This window comes from Eublepharis macularius, chromosome 1 (genome assembly GCF_028583425.1).
Source record: "Eublepharis macularius isolate TG4126 chromosome 1, MPM_Emac_v1.0, whole genome shotgun sequence".
NCBI classification, from domain to species: Eukaryota; Metazoa; Chordata; class Lepidosauria; order Squamata; family Eublepharidae; genus Eublepharis; species Eublepharis macularius.
Window position 1 is genome coordinate 225,654,149 of NC_072790.1, and position 21,481 is coordinate 225,675,629.

The window sequence follows — 21,481 nt, forward strand, 5'->3', positions numbered from 1 at the left end:
TGTAAGCCACTTTGGCTCAACGTTGGGGAGGAAGGAGAAATATAAAGAAAGCAAATAAATGCACTAAACTCAAGAATGCATACCTAGGTGGCCTATTGTCATGTCTCTCTTAACTATCTCAGCCAGCCATGCCATGCCATTTTCGGCTTTTAAAAAAAGAAGCACCAGGGTTTAAAGGCTTGGGTATCTCCCACCATAACTTGGAAATCCTATCCTAAAATGGGACTTGCCATTTGCAGTTAATGTGTTGGTGAAAGTGAGGTTCTCTGCACGTATATACTTATGAACACCTGAAAGTGCCGCCTGATACTGAATCTCCTGATCTGTTAAGGTCAGTAATGTCTACTGAGACGGCCAGTAGCTCTCTACAGTCTCAGGCTGAGGTCTTTCACATCAACCTCCTCCTAGATGCTTTTATATGAAGATGCCAGGGGTTGAAACTGAGGCCTTCAGTAAGCAAAGCAGGTGCTCTGTTATCACTCATCCCTGGATCCTTCTGCGTATCTTTAGAGCAGTTTTTTCTCCCTGGTAATTATAATATATGGTCCATGCAGAGATTCCATTAAGAATCGTGATTCACCCTTTACACTGAAAAGAGGCCTCAAGACTGAACTAGATCGCATTAAATCCTGCTTGCTTTCCCCCCTATAGTCTTAGCTAGTCAGTGCCACAAGTTCAAATAACCAAGTAACTGTGTTAGCACAGAAATTTGCAGGTTGTCCCAGACCCACCAGAGGACCACACATGGAGTGAAAACAGGAGATCCAAATGTCGCTACAGGGCAAAAGAAATAGAAGGCCACTTTGCATACTCTGGGTGAGAGAATAGTGGTTCGTGTGTCTGTCTAAGACCTGGGAAAGCCATGTTCAAATCTCCACATCACAATGAAGCTTTCTAGGAGTCAGTCCCACTCCACCTCACCTACCTCACAGGACTGGTGTGATGATAAAATGGGGAAAGAGAAAACCATGTATGCTGCTCTCTGAGTTTCTTGGAAGAAGAGTGAGATAAAAATGTAGTAGGCCCATAGATAAGTTTTCAGTGTATTCCTAAGATGTCTTAGTGGCATACCTGTAAAGCTAAAATGTGACTGTGACAAGCATGTAACCGTGTACAGACACAGTTACCAAGGCACAGACTTGGCAAATGGGACCATGGACAAATGGGGAAGAATTACTACCCAACTTCCAGTGCGGCAACGGATTTGACTGTGGACCTGCACAGCAGCCATAGTAGACCTTGTTTTCTTTGGAAAATGCAAATAAAAAGCTCATCTTTCAACTGGCTCCCCTTGTCACCAACTGACTCCACTAGCTTACCTCACACCACCATCTCAGCTGAATTCTTTAGAAATGAATTCCATTCCCCCCCCTCTTTCTCTTTCATTCCTCTGCAGCAAGAAGTGCGTCCAATTAAACTGGATAAGCCATCTAAGACGCTGCAGGAGATTAATCCGAAACAAAAAAATGAACACCAGGCCAGGTCCCAATTCTGTTGTGCCCTGTTAGACCTTCTGCTGCCAGTCCGAGAGGAGGAAGAGCACCTGACTGACTTCTTAACAGGAATTCCACCCCAAAAGGACAAAACTTCTCCGTGGCTTTGGATCCATCTCAAAGACAAAAGACACAGCCGGACGTTAGCCTGGTCTGTTTGCTCACCAGCAGGAGAAATCTAAGACGTCTCCTCTTAACTATTTTGTTTGTAGACAATTTGAACCAACGGAAGCCCCCAGCAGATCAGCAGAGCTGAAACCGATTGGATTTTTGACACCTTCCACCAGGTCAGTAATTGCAAACTTTTTTCCTAAGCAAGGCAACTTACGACAGGTACCCCTGAATCCCCAAGCGTACAGTGAGCCGGCTTGTGAATATTCCTCTCGATATACAACTTTGCTGTTGGCATTGCTTCTGTAGATCAGCAAGACGAGCACACATCTAATTCAGCCAGACCTGTGTCGAATTCAGGCCCACCATGACTTTTGCCAAACTTTTGGACCGAGTTGGTGGCATGGGTCGTTTCCAAGTCATCAATGTGGTTTTGCTCGTCTTCCCAATGGTGCTCCTGGCGTGCCACAACCTTCTACAGAACTTTACAGCAGCCATTCCTGACCACCGCTGCAGTGTCCCCGTTAATGACACATGCAACACTAATGTGACAGAAAGCTCGGAATGCAAGGACTTTCTGAGGGCCTCCATCCCAATGGATGACAACAAGACTTTGCAGAAATGTCATCGGTTTGTCACTACCCAGTGGCCATTCTTGAACTCCAACACCACAAGGCCACAGGACACAGAGACAGAAGCTTGTCCAGATGGATGGCTATATGATACGACTGTCTTTACATCCACCATTGTAACAGAGGTAGGAGAAGCACGTGGGTGATCGCTGGGAAGCCACAGTTGGACAAGGGGGTGAGCCAAGAGCTGATCAGGACAAAATGGGTCTCCTGTGAAATGGTGCTGCCAAGACCATTTCATTTACTAGGGTTTTTAATGGGGAGTAGATTGCAGGTTATTTTAGGTGTGGTTGTTTGAGGTTTTATTGTATTTTGTATGTTTTAAATTTAAATGTGAAAGCCATCTTGGCCATGGGGAAATGTGGGGGATAAATATATTTTAACAATTAACAAGACATAAATTGTTGGGTTCTACTTGATTGACTTTCCTGAACCAAAATAATGAACAAAATGTGGTTATAATTTCTACCTGGGTAAGACTTTTCACATTTCAACCATTTTAACATTTTTTCCTTCGGAAATGTAACTTGAAGGTTTTTTTAAAAGGAAATTGTGTAAATCATTTATTTGTCAAATTACTCTTTTTATTTGCAAAATTGCAATGATTTAAATTCAGTATTTGGAAGGGAAGTCCCTAAAACCTCTATTCTCAGAGCATCCTCAATTGGAAATGTTGAAAAACTTCAAGCAGAGAAATACAACTTGAGTTTTTGCAAGCAAATTCAAAAGAGAAGAACTGGTTTGAGAATCCCTCCCTTCATTTCAGCTCTATATTTGGATGACTGATTTCATTCCACAGTCCTGCAGTTCGCTCATTTATAAAAGGAAGTCTCTGGAGCTTTTAATTGGGCCAAATTTGGTTAGCACAGGAATATGCAAGCCTTTGAAACTTGTTACTCAGTCTCAGAGTTCTGTGTACAACAAAAGCTTATATAAGGTCCTTCCCACAGATCCTTAAAGGGACAGCCCACTCACCGTACGCTGGCGGCTTTTCCTCTAGACTCCAGACGTCTCCATTTTCAAAACAGTTGCAGGCTGTTTGGCTTCCATTTTTTTCACACCTTTTCTGGGAGCGCACTTTCACATGGTCCCAAAAAGGCACCAAAAAACCTCGGAAGCCAAATAGCTTGCAATCATTTTGAAAATGGAGACGTTTGGAGTCAAGGGGAAAAGCTGCCAGCGTTCAGTGAGTCGGCTGTCCCTTTAAAGACATGTGGAAAGGACCTATGTGTGTCAAGCAACAAGAGTTGGCCCAAAGATTTGTATTCATATACCAATGGAACCCAATCTCTGATATTTAAAAAAAGATGTGTGGAGATTTGGGTGGGTTTGTGGAGAAGGATGAGATTGGCAGTTTTGAATGGATCATATCTCACCCCAATATGCATCTGTTCCTGTAATCACAGTGACATACAGTTAGAATTGCCAGCCTCCACATGGGACCTTGAGATCTCCCAGAAATACAACTGATCTCCAAACTACAGACATCAGTTCCTGTGGACAAAATGGCTGCCATGGAGGGTGGACTCTTACGAAATTACACCCCACAGGGGTCCCTCCCCTTCCCAAACCCTGCCCTCTCCAGGCTCCATCCCCAAATCTCCAGGAATTTTCCAATCTGGAATCAGCAACCCTAATACTCATGCAGAGATGATGAAATTTGAAACAGACAAAAATCTCCTGCCTAACTAACTCAAATATGTTTCCAAAAACTCTATTCTCCTTTCCTTCACAGTAGAAAAAAAGACAGTTTTGAGCAATACTAAGCAAATATCAGAAGTCCCATTCTATTCAATAGGGTTTACTCCCAGGAAAGTGTTCTTAGGATTACTGCCTTTGTGTACTAGATATTGTATCAGGCCCAGTTTTAATCTTTGTTCAATCTTTGACTTTGAGAGGTAATTTTGTATCAGTCACAATCTCTGAGACTGACCTCAAATTTCATGGACACCCATGTGCCCCACCTTGAACTCCATGGAAGAAGTTGTCTCTGTCATCGTTGTCATTTGCTATTATTATTTACTACTACTACCACTTCTAGTACTGCTATTATTATCATCAGCTATGGATATAGTTCCTTTTATAAAGGTATGATTTCTTAACTGGGCAAGGTGCTATTTAGTGTGTTTTGTTTTAATTAATAAGAAGTAAGAGATTTAAAACTTATACATTTATTCTAGTTGAAATTTTGTGAGCCAAACTCAACTTTATCAGATGCAAGAAGTAGCAGACCTCGGAGATAGTGGAGAAGAGGGAGGGAGATTCTGAGTACAGAGAGAAAAACAGAGATGGCATTTTGTTTTTGTTTTTTTTAAAGTTAGATGAGAAATAAAAGCCAAGCAACACAAGATGGAGGATTGTGTTACAAGACACAGCAAAGAGTTTATCCGATACCGAATTTTGAAATCTTAACTGACTCATTTCCCAACTCAACATTACCACTTCAAATATTGAAGATACAGCCCTTCAGGGCATGTGCGGACTGTTATATTAACTGCCCCCCCCCTTTTCCTGCAGTGGAACTTAGTGTGTGATTTCCGAAACCTGAAGCAGTTGGCTCAGTCAGTCTACATGGCTGGTGTGCTCGTGGGCGCAATCGTGTTCGGGGGCCTCTCAGACAAGTAAGAGGCTTCTTTTCATTTCAATTGTCACATTCAGCCAAATTAGTTTATGGACAGAAATCAGCAGAGCTGAAGATCAATAGATTTAGAGGAGAAGGTATTCTTTAACTCAATCAGTCAATCAATTAAGTATCCAGTGGGATCAGGAATACATGGTTAAGAACATCCACAGCAGATTAATATCACCAGCAGAAGAGCTGAAGCCCTGCGAAACCACTATGGACTGTGTGTGCTCAGTCCTCTAGGGAAAAGGCTTGTGCAACATGAGGCCCCAGCACTATGAAGCCTCTGAACGGATCGGGCCAGGAAATACACTGTACTGCCTGTGCCCTGCTCCAAACTTTAGAAGTGAGGTAGGTAGATGGTGATCAAAGACAGGGCTTTTTCAGTGGTGGCACCTCTCCTCTGGAATGCTCTTCCCCTAGACTTACAAGGTTGCTCGCCATGGTGGGCTTCCTCTCGTCTCTGTGCTCTAGCCCCTGTTGAGGGTTGCCAGTCCCCTGCTGAGGGTGGGGGATAGCTGCTCCCACCCAGTACTTCCTGCTGATGTCACTTCCTGTATAGCTGGAAGTGATGTCATCACATTGCTGGATAAAGCACTGGTATTTGAGCAAAAACCATAGAATTATTCCCAAATACCAGAGCAGTTCCAGATGTCCTGGCAATATGATGAAGTCACTTCTGGATGTGACATCAGTGAGTCGTGGTGACATGACGACATTGCCGACAAGGGTCTCGCACAACTTGGTAAGTTCCTCCTTGCCCCCACCAGTTGCCAGGGTAGGGATCCCAGGTCCCCTGGTGGGGGCAGAAGATCCCCCACTCCCACCCTCTACCCCTTGCCACCACTCACCTGGCTGGCAGGGGTGAAAGGTGGGGGAATAGGCCTCCTAAGCGTGCTTCCAGGGTGGTGCAACAACGCCACTCCTAGGAGTGATGTCATCACACCACCCTGGGAGCACTTCCATGCTTTGTAGCGGGCCAATTTGGCCCCCAAATGGGCCAAATCAGGCCTGTTTGGAGCCAAAATTGGCCCACTGAGAATCAGAAGGAGCTCACCCAACCCCTGAATGATGACATCACTTCCCAGAAGTGACATCATCACAGTGCACCCAGGAGCATGCGTCTGCAAAGCACGCACGTGAGAAGTTTTAAATGGTGAGTGTTGGGGCCCCCTATCCCGCTGGGAGGATAAGAGGACCTGGCAACCCTACCCAGTGATTTTCCTAGAACATCACCAATGCTATGACATTACTTTCAGGTACTCATATGAAAGTGACATCACAGCATCATACGCTGTTGTTTCCCCCAGTTTCTGTGTCCTAAACGCTCCCAGCTGACAACTCTGCTTTCCCTTGAGGTTCACCCAGCACCTATACTGCTGTCTAGATGCCAGGCCAAATATTTTGCTTTAACCCAAGATCTTAACATCACTTTTACAGTCTGTTTTTAGTCTGCTTTAAACTGCTCCCTTTGTGCCATTTAATGTTCTGAAGGGGTTTTTAACACCAAGCTATAATTTATTAAGTTTGATTGTGTTATGTTTTTATTATGTTTTTATTTTGTAAGCCATTTCTGGAGAGGGGGCATTGTTCTCAACAAATAAATAAATATAGGCAGCCACTGCCTTTACTGGCTACTCTTAAAGTACGAGATTCCATCTGCTTCCAGGTGGATTTTCAGCCTGCTCTGCTGCCAAGTTCTCCACATCCCGCTTGCTTAGCATCGGGGAGACTCCCACAACCCTAACTACAACTCACTTCTCCTTGCCTTAGGTTTGGCCGGAAAGCCTTGCTGATCTGGTCTTGCCTGCAAATGGCTGTTTCGGGATCCTGCGCCGCCTTCGCCCCCAGCTTTACGGCATACTGCATCTTTCGTTTCCTGTCAGGAATGGCTCTCTCAGGAGTTGGACTGAACTGTGTGTCACTTTGTAAGTGCCTTTTGGCAGATGCGTTCTGCGGGAGAAAGGAGTTTACAGAGCACAATGCAAACTCGTGTTTGAAACGATGGAAGTGCCTCTGAGCATGTGCAAAGAGCATTTTCTTCTCAGCATCTCCACATGCAGATACACTTAGAACAAAAGCACAGAATTAATGCTTGAGCAGAACTGGCCTTTAGCATTTGGTCTGTTACACTCCTTGCTTTTTCTAACACTGGTCTGGTGTGTGTTGATCTCGGCTGCTTACCCTGAGTTAGAGTGTCAGGCTAGTATCTGGGAGACCAAGGTTCAAATCCGTACTCTGCCATAGAAGCTTGCTGGATGACCTTGGGCCAGTCATTCTCAACCTAACCAACCTCAGAGGGCTGTTGTGAGGGTAAAAAGGAGGGAGAATGACATTGAAAACCACTTTGGGTCCCCACTGGTAAGAAATAAAGGTATAAATATAAATATCTAAAATAAATAAATAAGTACCTGTGCCTTGACATGTTGGCTCTGTTAACTTTTCCCCTTCCAGCGGTAGAGTGGACTCCAATGCAATCTCGGGCCACTGTCAGTATGGTGACAGGGTACAGCTACAGCATCGGGCAGTTCGTCCTAGCCGGTGTGGCCTACGCCATCCGTGACTGGCGCTGGCTCCAGTTGGCTGTTTCCTTTCCGTATCTGGCCTTCTTCCTTTATGGCTGGTAGGTGTCACTCTTGCCTGCGTCCTACTAGGGCTTGACACGGCATGGGACCACCAGCAGAATGCAGGAGTCTCTGCTCCCTGAGAGCTTACAAAACCACATTAGATGGATGAAGAATTGTTGGGAGCCAGGAAGAGTATTGAAAGTGCACACTAGAGGGAGCTCTTGAGGGAGCTAGTAAAATAACCATCCGGGGAGGGAGGGCTTTCAAAGCCCCAAGGAGCAGCCAGGCCAAAGATGCAGTGGGTGGAGTGGAAGAAGGGGACATAGAGTTGCCAACCTCCAGATGCGGCTCGGGGATCTCCTGGAATTACAACTGATCTCCAGACTACAGAAAACGGTTCCCCTGGAAGAAACGGCTGCTTTGGAGGGTGGACTCTATGGCATTATATCTTGCTGAGTTCCGTCCTCTCCCCTAACGCTGCTCTCTCTAGGCTCCATCTCCAAATCTCCAGGAATTTTCTAATCCAGAGTTGGCAAATCTAAGTAGGGTTGCCAACCTCCAGGTGGGGCCTGGGGGTTTCCTAGAGATACAAGTGATCTCCAAAGATCAGTTTCCCTAGAGAAAATGGCAGCTTTGGAGGGTGGCCTCTATGGCATGATAACCTCCTGAGTTCCTTCCCTTCCCCAAATCCACCCTTCCTAGGCTCTGCTCACAAATATACAGGATTTCCCCAACCCAGAGTTGGCAACCCTAGGTAACATGGAGTGAAGGGAGAAAGAAAGAAGAGAAAAGGGGGGGTCTCTCTAATAAGGCTGCCAACATCAGCTTGGAAAATTACTGGCGATTTGGGGGTGGTGCCTAGGAAGAGTGGAGTTTGGGGAGGGGAGGGGAGGGGAGGAGCCTCAGTGGGGATGTGATAAAAGTTGCCCCCTGTAGCTGCCATTTCCTCCAGTGGACCTGATGTCTCCTGTCTCGAGATCTGTTGTAATTCCAGGAGAAATCCAGGCCCCACCTGGAGGCTGGAAAACCTACTCCTGTGCCTTTGCCAACGGAATTGACAAGCAGTTCAACAGGCAAAGTCTTCCTACCAGGGGAAGTCTTCATCAATCTCATTTCTATGCTTTGTACAACCATTAAAGGCATAGGACCGTTGTTTGAGGGGGGAAAGACAACATGTACTAGGGGTGGTTTTCTGGGCCGGGAAATAGGATTGGTCGTCACCGCAAAGGACTTTCCTTCTGCACAGCAATGCAGCCAGTGCCGCTGCGCTTGTATCTGTCTGCCTCTAACCCCCCTCCCCATTTCCTCCCACCCTGCGCATTCTCTTATGCAGGTGGTTCACAGAGTCAGCACGGTGGTATGCCACTTCTGGCAAACTGGAACAAGCGCTAAGAGAGCTGCAAAAAGTTGCACAGATAAACGGACAGAAGGAACAAGGGGACAAGCTCAGCTTAGAGGTAAGAATGTAGGATGGGTTGCTGCCTTCTCTTACTGTCTGGCGGTGCACCTGTGCTGTTGAAAGCTGGCAGACGGAAACTCTGCAAGTTCTGTACTTCCAAGCATCCCATCACCACCTCTCTGTGTCATAAAAATTCAACACCTCTTAAATTTGTGCCAGTTTCCCTGGAGCAAATGGCTACTTTGGAAGTTGGACTCTATGGCATTATAGGCCACTGAGATCCCTCTCCTCCTCAAACCTTGCCCTCTTCAGGCACCACCCCCAAATATCCAGGTATTTCCCACCTTGGCATTGGCAACCATACTCTGAACCCTTCCTGTCTCATGACTCTGATTTCCAATGACCTTGCAGGCTGGGTCCCAGGCTCAGAGGGTCCGTCAAGGTTGGAAACTTTCTTCTAGATGTTAGTAGAGTAGCAGAGAATGTGCAGCAAAAGTGTGTGCGTGTTCCTGAGTTGGAGAGTACATGCATGGAGAGGAACAAACTCAGACGCCGTGCCTCGTTTAAGCTTTAGAAAAGAAACAAGTGGGGGACCCACAAGTACTTGCAGGGGCATCTCATCCACGACGTCCTCTTTCCCTTCCCTGCTCTACCACGGCCTCTTCCCCGTTTCCTGCTAGGTTCTCTCCTTCCCACCTACCTTCATCTGCCCCCCTGGCTTCACTCCCCCCCTCCTCCTAGCAGCTTCTCTCCTGTGGCCCAGTTGCATGCTGTCAGCTGAGCCAGGCCCAGTTGCATAGTGGAGAACCTGCAAGGACTTGCGGAGGGATAAGGTTGCCAGGTCCCCTTACCCTTCTGGCAGGAGGGGGGACCTGGCACTCACCTTTTCTTGACTCTTCGCGCGCCCAGGAGGCCTGTTCCTCCGACTTTCCCGCCCCCCACCAGCCATGTGAGTGGTGGTGGGGACAGAGGGTGGGAACAGGGGATCTCTGCCCCCACCATGGGACCTGGAATCCCTACAGAGGGGTACTGTACCCTTCCCTATATCCCCTTCCCCACATTCTCTCCTCTTTCCCTCCTAGCAGCCTCCATATGCTCACCTTTCCCTACAGCCTTCTCTCCTTCAAACCTGCTAAAAATCTTACCTTTATCTGCCCCCCCATCTTCAATCTATATTTCTTAATTTACTTCTTTACTGCCTTTCTCCACAATGGGGACCCAAAGCAGTTCACATCGTTCTCCTTGACTTTATATTATCTTCACAACAACCCTGAAAGGGAGGTTAGGCTGAAAATGAGTGACTGGATCAAAGTTATTCAGTGAGCTTCCACAGCAGAGTGGTGATTCAGACCTCCCAGATCCTACTCTGAAATTCTAACCACTATGCTGAACTGGGGCTTTATGGGGGAGGGGAGCTGCTAGTGAACAGCCTGGCTGTAGCAAACAGCCAGACCTGAGTGAATCATGCAAGTCTAGTTGCATCAAGTCATCCAGTGGTTGCTTCTGGGCCTGGCCCAGTGAGTCCTCCCTCAAATGCCAGAACAGCCCAGGAATGGGCCCTATCCCCTCCCTTTACATTTCCTGACAGAAACTAAGCCTGGAATACTGGCTAAACTGTTATGATTGATTAACTGTTATGATTGACAGCCACTGAGGGCATCTAGTTAAAACTACAGGTGCTCTTTTTATCGTTTCAGGGTTTTTTAGCCCCCCAGTATAATAAATATTTTTTTTAGTTTTCAGATTTTTCTGGAAACCTGGGGTATTTTTTGGGTGTATAAGAAGATTTGTCTTGTCTGTTCATGGCTTCAGTCTCCAGACTTAAGTATCCTCCAATCAGGGCCACTTGGCTATTAGTATATATGGTATGAGTTCTTTGCTGTAAGAACTCCATTGTTGATAGGAAAGGGTAGATAGCATCCTGTTCCATCTATCTAGTCTAGGATGCCAAGGGATACAGGATGGCATATCCTCTATCTATAGTGGCAAGATGGAGAAGAGAAAGTCAAAGAGAGGAAGGTATGGTGTAAGAAGGAAGGAAAGTCCTTGAGAAAACAATCTACATTTCAAAAGAATAGCTCCAGAATAATAGAAAGGAAGAATGGACAGACTCTTGACCTCTCAGTCTTGCTGACTAAGGCTGCCAGTCCCCAGGTGGGGGCAGGGGTTCCCCCACCCACAGCCTCTGCCCCCCACCACCATTCACCTGGTCGGCAGGAGGGGAAAGGCCCTGGGGAACAGGCCCAGGAGACATCAAACCTCCCGGGCCAGCAAGAAGCAGGCATGCTCCCTGCGAGCACAACAACGTCACTTTCGGAAGTGATGTCATTGCGCCTGATGGCAGGCATGCTCCTGTGCTTCTTGGCCCCTGTGAGGGCAGGAGCATGCCTGCCAACCTGGCGCAATGACATTACTTCCAGGAGTGATGTCATCATGCCTGTTGGGAGCACTAGCATGGAGACCAGAAAGGTAAGTGCCAGGTGTGTCCCCCTCCCACCAGGGAGGATAAGGGAACCTGGCAACTCTATTGCTGACTGTCTCACAGTCCCCCTTGGAAATCTGAGACCAGGTACGGCATAACAGTCCTTCACTTCTTACACTAGATATGTCCTGAAACCCCGTCTGTCTGCCTTGCAGGTCCTAACAGCCAACCTTCCGAAGGAAGCGGCCTCTGCCAAATCAAGCTTTACTGCAGTTGACCTTGTGCATACGCCAGTCTTGCGCCGACTAACTTGCTGCCTTTGCTTCGTATGGTAAGTGTGAATGGGAAATGAAGGTGAGGGGCAAGGGCAAAAAGGAAAAGGTAGTCCCCTGTGCAAGCATCGAGTCATTACTGACCCATGGGGGGACGTCGCATCACAACATTTTCTTGGCAGACTTTTTGTTACGGGGTGGTTTGCCATTGCCTTCCCCAGTCATCTACACTTTACTCCCAGGAAACTGGGTACTCATTTTACTGACCTCGGAAGGATGGAAGGCTGAGGCAACCTTGAGCTGGCTACCTAAACCCGGCTTCCGCGAGGATCGAACTCAGGTTGTGAGCAGAGCTTGGGCTGCAGGAGTGCATCTTACCACTCTGTACCACAGGGCTCTTGGGGGGCAAGAAAGGAGAATAATGAAGAGGGACACAAGCTGAAAATGTCTTCCTAAGTGAATATGGGGAGAGAGCTTTTCGTGGCTTTACCGTGGCAGGATAGCCAGCTGCAGACATGCCCAAGCAAACAGATGCACTTTTAGAACCCCACATCCAAGCCCCCATTTATTTATCACTATTAGCACTTTCAAAGGGAGACAAGAATTCTAGGCGGCTAAGCAAGCCTTACAAACATATAAAGCAGCCCTGGGGTTGACTCTGACCATTGGTCCGTGTAGCCCAATAGTGTCTGCTCTTAGGGCCAATATGCATAGAATACCTTTTTATCAGGGCCGCCCCAAGTGATGCAGAACATTGTGCAAGCTAATCAGTCCATTGCGCATCAGTCCATTTTATCTCAGTGGTCTGCTCCAACTATTGGTGACTCTCCTGGGTATCAGACAGAGGTCTGGCCCAGCCCTGCTGCTGGACAGAGACAAGAAACTGGCTGCAGCTCTAAAAGTGCAGGGGTGCAAGCCTAGATTTCCATTTGACTGAAGATTTCTCTCTAATTCCGATTGCAGGTTCTCCACCAGCTTTGCTTACTATGGGTTGGCTATGGACCTGCAGAATTTTGGGGTCAGCATATACCTCATCCAGGTCATCTTTGGGGCTGTCGACATCCCAGCAAAGCTCATTGCCTTCTTTGTGATTTGCTACTTCGGCCGCCGCATCACACAGGCATTGTCTCTCATCCTGGCAGGGTTTTCCATTGTGGCCAACATCTTTGTGTCGCAAGGTGAAACTCCACTACAGTACAAGCATTAAGTTGGTTTCATGCTGTTTCAATTGTTTTTAGGGGAGGGCCTGTGGCTCACTGGCAGAGCCTCTGCTTTGCATGCTGAAGGTCCCAGGTTCAATCCCTAACATCTCCAGTTAAAAGGACCAGGTAGTAGGTGAAGTGAAAAATCTCTCTGCCTGAGACCCTGGAGAACCACTGCCAGTCTGAGTAGACAATACTGACCTTAATGGACCAAGGGTCTGATTCAGTATAAGGCAGCTTCATATGGGTCTGTGGCCATTTCCATGTCCTTACAGGGACGTCCCACTCACGGAACACTGGCGGCTTTTCCCCATGAATCCAGACATCTCCGTTTGCGAAACGTTTGCAGGCTGTTTGGTTTCCAGTTTTTTTGGCACCTTTTCTGGGAGCGCACTTTCCCATGATCCCAGAAAAGGCGCCGAAAAAACGGAAACCAAACAGCCTGCAACTGTTTTGCAAACGGAGGTACCGCCAGCGTTCCATGAGTGGGACATCCTTATAAGGATGTGTGGAAATGGCTGGTATCTTGTTTTCCTCTGGGGGATTCTGGGAATGGTGAGTTGGAAAAGATGCAGGGAATTGTCTACTAAGAGATTCCTAGCCCCCCTGCAGACCTACTATTCCCAGGCTTCCCTGGGGAAGAAAAAATTATTTCAGTGGTATAGATATGCCCCAGTTCTTTGTGGCATAAAGATTTAATTGTTCCCAATGTTCAGGGCTGTGAATAGATGAAAGGGGGTCCCTGAGCAAGTACAGAGTGCATTTATCTTACCACTGGCTTACTATAGAGAATACCCACATGGTAGGGTCTCTAGATCAGAAGGCAGAGATTCCAAATGGGTGTACGTCCCATCTGGGTGCATCTCCCACTCCAGAAATTAGATTATCTGGGTTTAAGGTTGGTAAATGTTGGTTGAACACTCAGAGAAATGTCAAATGGTGAGAGTAGTTTGACAGTGGTACCAGTTACCTTGGGGTGGGCTTTCCCTTCAAGCAGAGGCTGGACAGGCATCAGTTGGGATGCTTTAGCTTTAGATTTCCTGCACTGAGCAGAGATTTGGACTAGATGACTTGTAAGGCTCCTTCTAACCCTTATTCTATGAAGCCCTTCAGATAAGTCCTAGACCAAGCCACTGTGCAATAGATTTTACTCTGTAAAAGATGAGAACAGTTAGCTCTGCTGAGCCAGCAATGGGCTGTTGTGCCTCACTTTCAGCCCAAGGGGCAGCAGCTGTATGTGCCTTTGCACAAGAAAGAAAGCTGCATGTCATGGGCTGACAGACAACAGCCCATTGCCTGCCCGGTGGAGTGGATTTATCCCGCTGCGTTCAAAGGTAGACAACAGTTGGAGTCATCACATGCAGGTACTCCTCCTTAAATGCCAGTTTCAGTTTCTGCTGACATTTTAAACTAATCAGATTGAGAAATGGTGATGTCATTCACTGAATTTTCCTTCCTCTGCCTTACCATCAAGGAGGGCTCTGCTCATCTGCTCATAGTAGTAGTGTATGTGTGTCTTCAAGTCGCAGCTGATTTATGGTGACTGCATAGGGCCTTCAAGGCAAGAGATGTGCAGAGGTGGTTTGCCTTGGCTTGCTTCTGCATAGCAACCCTGGCCTTCCATGGTTGTCTCCCATCCAAATACTGTCCAGGGCCGACCCTACTTAGCTTCTGAGATCTAACCAGGTTGGGCTAATCTGGACCATCTAGGTCAGGGCGTAGTACTAGAACCATGCCTAATTTTCAGGCATTTACAAAATTCTTCTGGGACTGTCAGTGTAACTCTTATGAGCTAATTGGTTTAGCCCAGTACGGTGGGCTCAGTAGCTGTAGCCAGGCAGCTAAGGAAGAATCTGGTTTCTGGGGAGCTTGATAACAATTAATATGCTCTTATCACCGTGAATAAGGGCTGTAATTCCCAAAGAGGAGGACAGAGGCCTGGGTTCCAGTCGCTTCATAACTGGAAGGATTGTGGCAAAGGACTCTTATCACTTGGTGGGATCTGACAAGTTGAACTTGCTTACCTTGAGTGATTTCAAAGACATTGTTGGCTGAAAGTTTCTGTTTTTGTTGCACTCAACAACAACAACATTTGATTTATATACCACCCTCCAGGACAACTTAACGCCCACTCGGAGCAGTTTACAAAGTGTGTTATTATTGTCCTCACAGCAATCACTCTATGAGGTGGGTGGGGATGAGTTTGGTTAAAGAAAGGAAAAAATAGTTATATCATTCTAATTGTTAGGTTTGGAAAAGAATTTTTTTTCTTAACTTACATTTGTATGAAAGTTTGCTTCCTAAATTAGCCTTATAGAGCCCATACAATAAAGGTTACATCAGCATGCTTACCGAAGTTTGGGATTCATTGTTTGCCTGTCATCTGCAAGCCTCACCCACTGCCATTGGTTGAACAGTGGTGAGGCAGTGGAATGTTCACAAGCATTCTGATCGGTCTGAAAAGGAATATTTAGCAACTCTGCAGCTATTAAGGACAGGAGGTTTATGCTGGGGGCAAAATGGAAGTTAATCGTTCCAAGGTCAATGTTGTAGCTGTCATTTATTCAGGGGAAAATTTCTGAAGTATATTTACTCCAACTTAAATTTACTTGCAAAATGTTAAATTTCTCTTTTTCTCAGATATGCAGATCCTTCGAACAGTCTTTGCTGTTTTGGGGAAGGGCTGTCTGGCAGCTTCTTTCAACTGTGTCTTCTTATACACTGGAGAACTGTACCCCACAGTGATCAGGTAATTCTCAGCTTTGCACTTATCAAAAGCCCTTATCTGTGAGCCATTTTACATGGGCTGATTCCAGATGGGGACTTTTCCCCAGATGGGAGCAGACTGTCCATTTAACTTACAGGAAAATTTCCTGGTGAGCCACAATTCTAGAGGACCACTGGTGGCCATGAGGAAGCACAACCCCCAAAAGTCTGCCAGTTCTACAGGGGCCTCTGTCTCAATGACAGTTGGTGTCAGCTTATCAACTGTGTCCTTCTGCACTGCTGCCAGTTTGGGGAAGAATGAAATAGGTGAGCTAATGCCCATTGTTGCCCTACTGAGCTGAGAGTCCCTGAAGAACTGATTTATAACACTACCACAGCCACTCAGCTTGGGTTTCTCCAGGGCAATTTTCACCACACAATCCATTCCTGCTCTTCTTGGAAAGCAGTAAGCCTAGGGATGCCAGCTACCCTTACCCTCCCGGCAGGAGGGTGGGGGATCTGGGGCTAGCCATTTTAGACTCCTCGTGTGCATGCAAAGCCAAAATTGACTCCTATGAAGGACGGGAGCATGCCCCCCCCCCATCGGGTGTGATGATGTCAGTCATAGAAGTGATGTCCTTGCACCTACTGTACTCTGGCCCAGGCAGTTTCTTGCCTCCCAGGCCTGTTCTCTGGGGCCTTTCCCCCTCCCCACCAGTGAGATAAGGAATGGCAGGGGGCAGAGGCTGGGAGCGGAGGACTGGCAGCCCTGTGTCTGAAAGGGAAACATTCACATCAAATTGTGCTCATTAAATGGTGCACAGGTAGGGTTCCCAGGTGCCCACCAGTGGCAGACAAACTCCTGGACATTTGCCCCCTCATGCACCAGTGATTGGCAGGAGGTGGCAAGCCCCCAGAGGTTGCCCGCCACTGGCAAACGCCCCAGAAACATGCGCGGCATGCACACTCCCAGGGGGCGCAACAGCGTCACTCCCAGAAGTGACACTTTCGTTCCAGCTATGAGAGTGCTCCCACACTTTGTTTGGGGCCAATTTTGGTCCCAAACAGGCTGAATCAGCCCCACACAGAGCACAGAGTTAACTGCCAGATTTCCCCTTTCCCTGCCAGGCTGATTCAGAAGCCACAGGAAGTCAAAAGAGTCAGTAGCTCCTCACAAAATCAGACCCTTCCCTCTTCCATCCTGGTAAAACTTTATCCTTTAAAACTACATGTCACACTCGACATAAGTATCAGAAGCACTTTGAATTCTGAATGGGCATATCCACTCAGGCTTAATCTCTTCGACTAACACAAGTTTCCTTTGATAGTTCCTATTATCACTATTATTTCTAGTAATAACCATGGAACATGTAAAAACATGTAAAAGACCCAAGTACCACTGAGAACATTCGGAGTGCCATTGACCACTGAGTAATCTTGGCCGGCACATGACACATCTGAGATGAATTAGTCTTTTAGGGCACACACATTTTCTATTCAAAAAGAAAGCCACAACAGCAGAATAGGTGATACATTTTCAACTTGCTTCTTTGCATGGCAGGCAGACTGGAATGGGCTTTGGCAATACCATGGCACGTATTGGTGGGATTGTGGCTCCCCTGGTGAGGATGACCAGCGAGTATTCCCCCTCCCTACCCCTTGTCATCTATGGGGCAGCTCCCATCATCTCTGGCATTGCTGCCTGCTTCCTTCCTGAGACTCTGAATGTGCCACTACCTGATACTATTGAAGATGTGGAGAGTCAGTAAGTAGATCAAATAGGAATTAAATGCCGTAACCATTTTGTTTTTAAAAAATTATCTAGAAGATGGGCTGACTTTTAAGGTTCCCAGGTGCCCGCTGGTGGCTGGCAAACTCCCAGAAATTTGCCTCGTCTGCCAATCGCCCAGCGATCGGTGGGACAGGGCAAACTCCCAGAACTTGCCCGCCACTGGCAGGTATCTCAGGAGCACATGCCATGTGCATGCTGCCACCCGGCAATGTCATTTCCTTAAGTGACGTTGTTGTGCTGGCCACGGGAGCATCCCTGCGCTCCATTTGGGGCCAAGTTAGGCCCCAAACTGGCCGAATCGGAGCCGTGCAGATTGCGGGAGTGCTCCCACAGCCAGCACAACAACATCACTTATGGAAGTGACGTTGCCACGCATCCAGCTTCCAGAAGTGATGCCATCACGCCTCTGCCAGAGCGCACGCACGTGAAGATTGAAACTGGCACTGCGAAAGGTAAGGACAGAGGACCTGGCAGCCCTAGCTGACTTCTATCAAGTGCTACGCTGAAAAGACCTTATGAATGGGAGCTCAGTCCACTGTGGTTAATTCATGTATTTGTACATAATTAAGACACAAGCCTTCTTCAGTGTGATCAGTAAAGAGAAAGGCTTAAATAATGTAACTTTTCATCATAAATTTTAATTGCTTTTTAATTCTCCGTGAGTCTTTCAATTCTGAGTGTTCTTCTAATTGTGTGCATTTTAAAATCTGTAATTGTGCATTTTTTTAAAAAAAATCTGTGCTTTATTAACTTGGACTGTCACATTTGGTGTCTTTGCAATCTGGTATTCAATTGTTAGTTACTTTGAGTCGGAGGAAACAAGGAGAGATATAAATGTTTTAAATAAATAGATAAATTTTGAAAAAGGATTCAAGGCTTTATCTGAGCCAGGGCTCAGCCCTGGAACCTATTTTCACAATTAAAGCTCATGTCCATTTTATTAATTAGCCTAATCTAAAATTTTGGTTTCCCATTTGGAAAATGCTTCTGAATATCTGCAAATCGCATTTCCCCTCTCTAATGTATTACAGCCTCTATTTCCCCAAAACCTTGAGTTATGGCTCCCAAGATGATTTGGCCCCAACAACTATCATTTATTACATTAAGCATCACTGTTTACTAGAAAGACACTAAGCTACATTTTCAGGTTCTGAGGGACAAGGGGCTGCTGATTTGGCACTAGATTTGATGCCTTGCACAGACAGAGAATTCAGGTGGTACAAATAAACTTGGCTAGTTTATTAAGAGGACTTCATCGCAGAGAATGGAGATATTAATCCCAGCCTTGGTACCTTTCAGGTTACCTATTAAAATCACACTTAAGAAAAAAATTAACAACTGTATGGAATGTGCTGTGTTGGTGTTCAGATGACCAAAGGTGAAAGCCATTTTTAATCATATTCAGACATTCTTGAGGGACCATGGCACAGAATGGCCTTGCATTCAGAAGGTCCCCGGTTCAATCCCTGGCACCTCCAGTTAAAAGGATTGGGGAGTCTTCTGCTGATCAGCAACTTTACATGAGGATAGCAGAGAAGAATCTCAACACTTTAACTAGCTCAAAGACGACACGGACGGGATTAGTCCTGGCTTCATATTCTCTTTCCACAAATATACCTTTGATCAGTACATGGCCTCAGGAAAGCTTTGGTTATCTCACAAAAGTCGCATCTGCAAGAGCAACCACAATAAAGTGTGTTTAGCAAGCAGTATGTTAATTCCATCACAACAGGCTTTTATACTCCAACAGGCGCTTTAGCATTGAGTTAGCTTCTCATGTGAGTTAAAATTAGAATATATAATGAAGAAGATCAATCCAGATCCATATTCCCAGCTTGTCAGGCAAGCAAAAAATGGCTGGTGGATACATGCTGCTGTTAGGTTGCTCAGTGAGTTTCAGTCTGGTTCAGTGACCTGCCCCTGCTAAGCCACTTCCAAAGATGTTTATTCCTTTATGCTGAACACTCTCATGAATGCATGAAACTGCCGTGGACACTGCTATGTACAACTCTGAAAACACATTATAGAGGATGTGCATACAATCCACGTTTGTGATTTTTCTCAGTATGCATGTTCAGTGATTCTTACATAACAATCCACATATTTAGGGCTGAATGTGCTGTTTAAACCCCACATTTATCTAAACAAATGTTGGTTCTTTCTTACAAACAGATGTACATACATACACGTAGGATGGGATGAACATTCACTATAACATTTGTACAAGGCTCCTGATCTATTGAGGGCAATATTGTCTACTCTGACTGTTAGCAGCTCTTCAGGGTCTCACAGATGAGGGGTGGACATTGAACCTGGTCCCCTCTGTGTGCACAGTATGTACTCTAGCACTAACCCATGGCCCCACCCCTCAGCATTAAGCATTTCTAGCCCACAACTCTTAGCTGGTTCATGAGCAGCCTGCAACAATTCCAAGATACATTAACAGGAATCTTGAAAGAACCAGCATAAAACCAACACAAAACAGCTTGAAAAACAGCAGCAGATAACAATAAAACTGATCATAAAAACAGTATCAAAAGTAGTAAAAATAGGTGGCATATGATCAAATAAATCATCAACATATTGGAACAACAGTTGGTAGTTTTTGTCATTCCTTTTTGCGCCTGTAAGAGCAGAGTTTAACCACAAACATATGAAGTTTGGAGTATCTACATCAGGGCCTGAACAAGGCACCCACGAGTGCCACGGCAGCCACCTCCACATTTTTCTGGAACCCACTAAGTGTCTGTAGAAAGTTGGTGGGACTTTTGCCCAGCAGGGTTTCTTTTTGGGCACGGGGGATCTGATTAGCTGTGCAATTTTTTAAAAATGTTGCTTTGGCAGCAGCTGCTACCATAGCACAAGGATTGTCACTGAGGGTAAGTTATGTGTATGCAAGAAAAGGCATACTGCTAAACAGAGCTTGTGCCAGAAATGCTGAAAAGTTACCATTAGAGTTATGCATAACCTCATTCCTTAACATAAGCTTTGCCTCCCGTGCCAGCAATTTTGTGGCTGGCTTGCCTCCCACAGCAGCCATTTTGTGGTTGCACCTACCACCTTGTGTCAGAATTCCAACGGTATCTTCAGGCTGAAAAAGTAGTGTTGCCACTGGTGGTGGGTAAACTCTCACACTATATTTTGGGCCGAATTGGCCCTCGTGCAAAGAGTGCACGCATGCACGCACACACTCCCACTCACCCCACAAAACGACATCGTTGCAGTGGGGCACTAAGACACCACCCCACTGCTCACCTACCCTCCTGATCTCCTGACAGTTGCAGGACAACCTGGCAACTCTATTGAAAAAGTTGGGGAACCCTGATCTACATAATAAAATCAAGCCGGCTAGAACCTGCCTTAACTCCCAGAAAGAATCATAGTATATTTCGGGTTGTTAGAATAGCTTTTTAGTGTAATCTCATGTGTTATTCCAGTTAAGTTACAGTTCTCAGAGTTCATAGGCTGGGTGGGAGTCATAACATTTCAGCAGAAGAGAATCTGGATTTAATTTTGTAGTATAGACAGCTCAATCAGTGGTTTGTGGAACAACGTTATCAGGAATAAACTATACATCTCTTGACTGTTGGCACTGGCAATCCCATGGGGCACTTTCTGAAAATTTACCATCTGTTTTGTTTCAAAGGCCCATGGTATCCGCTGCGAAGTCTGATCCCTTTTTCTCTCTTTAGGAACCTGAAGCAACAGAAGGCAGATGAAAACTGCAAGGAGAAAGTCTTCTCCATTCAAGATGGAGTCTTCCTGGATATGAGAATGTTCACAGATTCCAGGCCTATCAGAAGCACAGGAGAAAAAGACACCCCTGATGTGGCCAGTAGTAGCTAAGGTTCAGAGGTCACCAAGGAAGCCAGTTGGTGTTTGCAATGTACCACCTTAATGGAAGCACAAATGAAAATCTCAGCCATTTTGCGGCGTTTTATACCTATAGCACTATAGCCCTTTCTAGGCGATATGTCTGACTGAACATATCAGGCAAACATGCTACATGTCACCCTCCCAGAACACATGATTGACATCTTGCCTGAAAAGTACAAGATGAGGATTTTCAGCCTCATGGTTGAACGTATCACCTGAAAAGGGCTTATATCTATCACTCATATATCTACACTATACTGGCTAATAATACCACATGTTCAAAATCCCAGTTGGGTTGGCAGACACAGATCTTTAATTCCTTATTTTATGTAGCCTCTGGAGGGTGGGATTTGGGGAGGGGGCCTCAGTGGGGTATAATGCTATAG

At 46.1% G+C, this 21,481-nt stretch overlaps 1 protein-coding gene across 1 annotated transcript; it reads left to right on the forward strand.

Annotated features, from left to right (window-relative positions):
* The first annotated feature begins 1,971 nt into the window (after window positions 1-1,971).
* Window positions 1,972-21,065, forward strand: LOC129326607 (solute carrier family 22 member 6-B-like). The gene is made up of 10 exons (XM_054974850.1): window positions 1,972-2,361; window positions 4,754-4,857; window positions 6,633-6,787; window positions 7,314-7,482; window positions 8,760-8,883; window positions 11,463-11,578; window positions 12,483-12,697; window positions 15,362-15,470; window positions 16,989-17,192; window positions 20,912-21,065. Exons 1-10 carry the CDS (start codon window positions 1,972-1,974, stop codon window positions 21,063-21,065), a joined length of 1,740 nt encoding a protein of 579 aa, XP_054830825.1.
* Window positions 21,066-21,481: the final 416 nt, after the last annotated feature.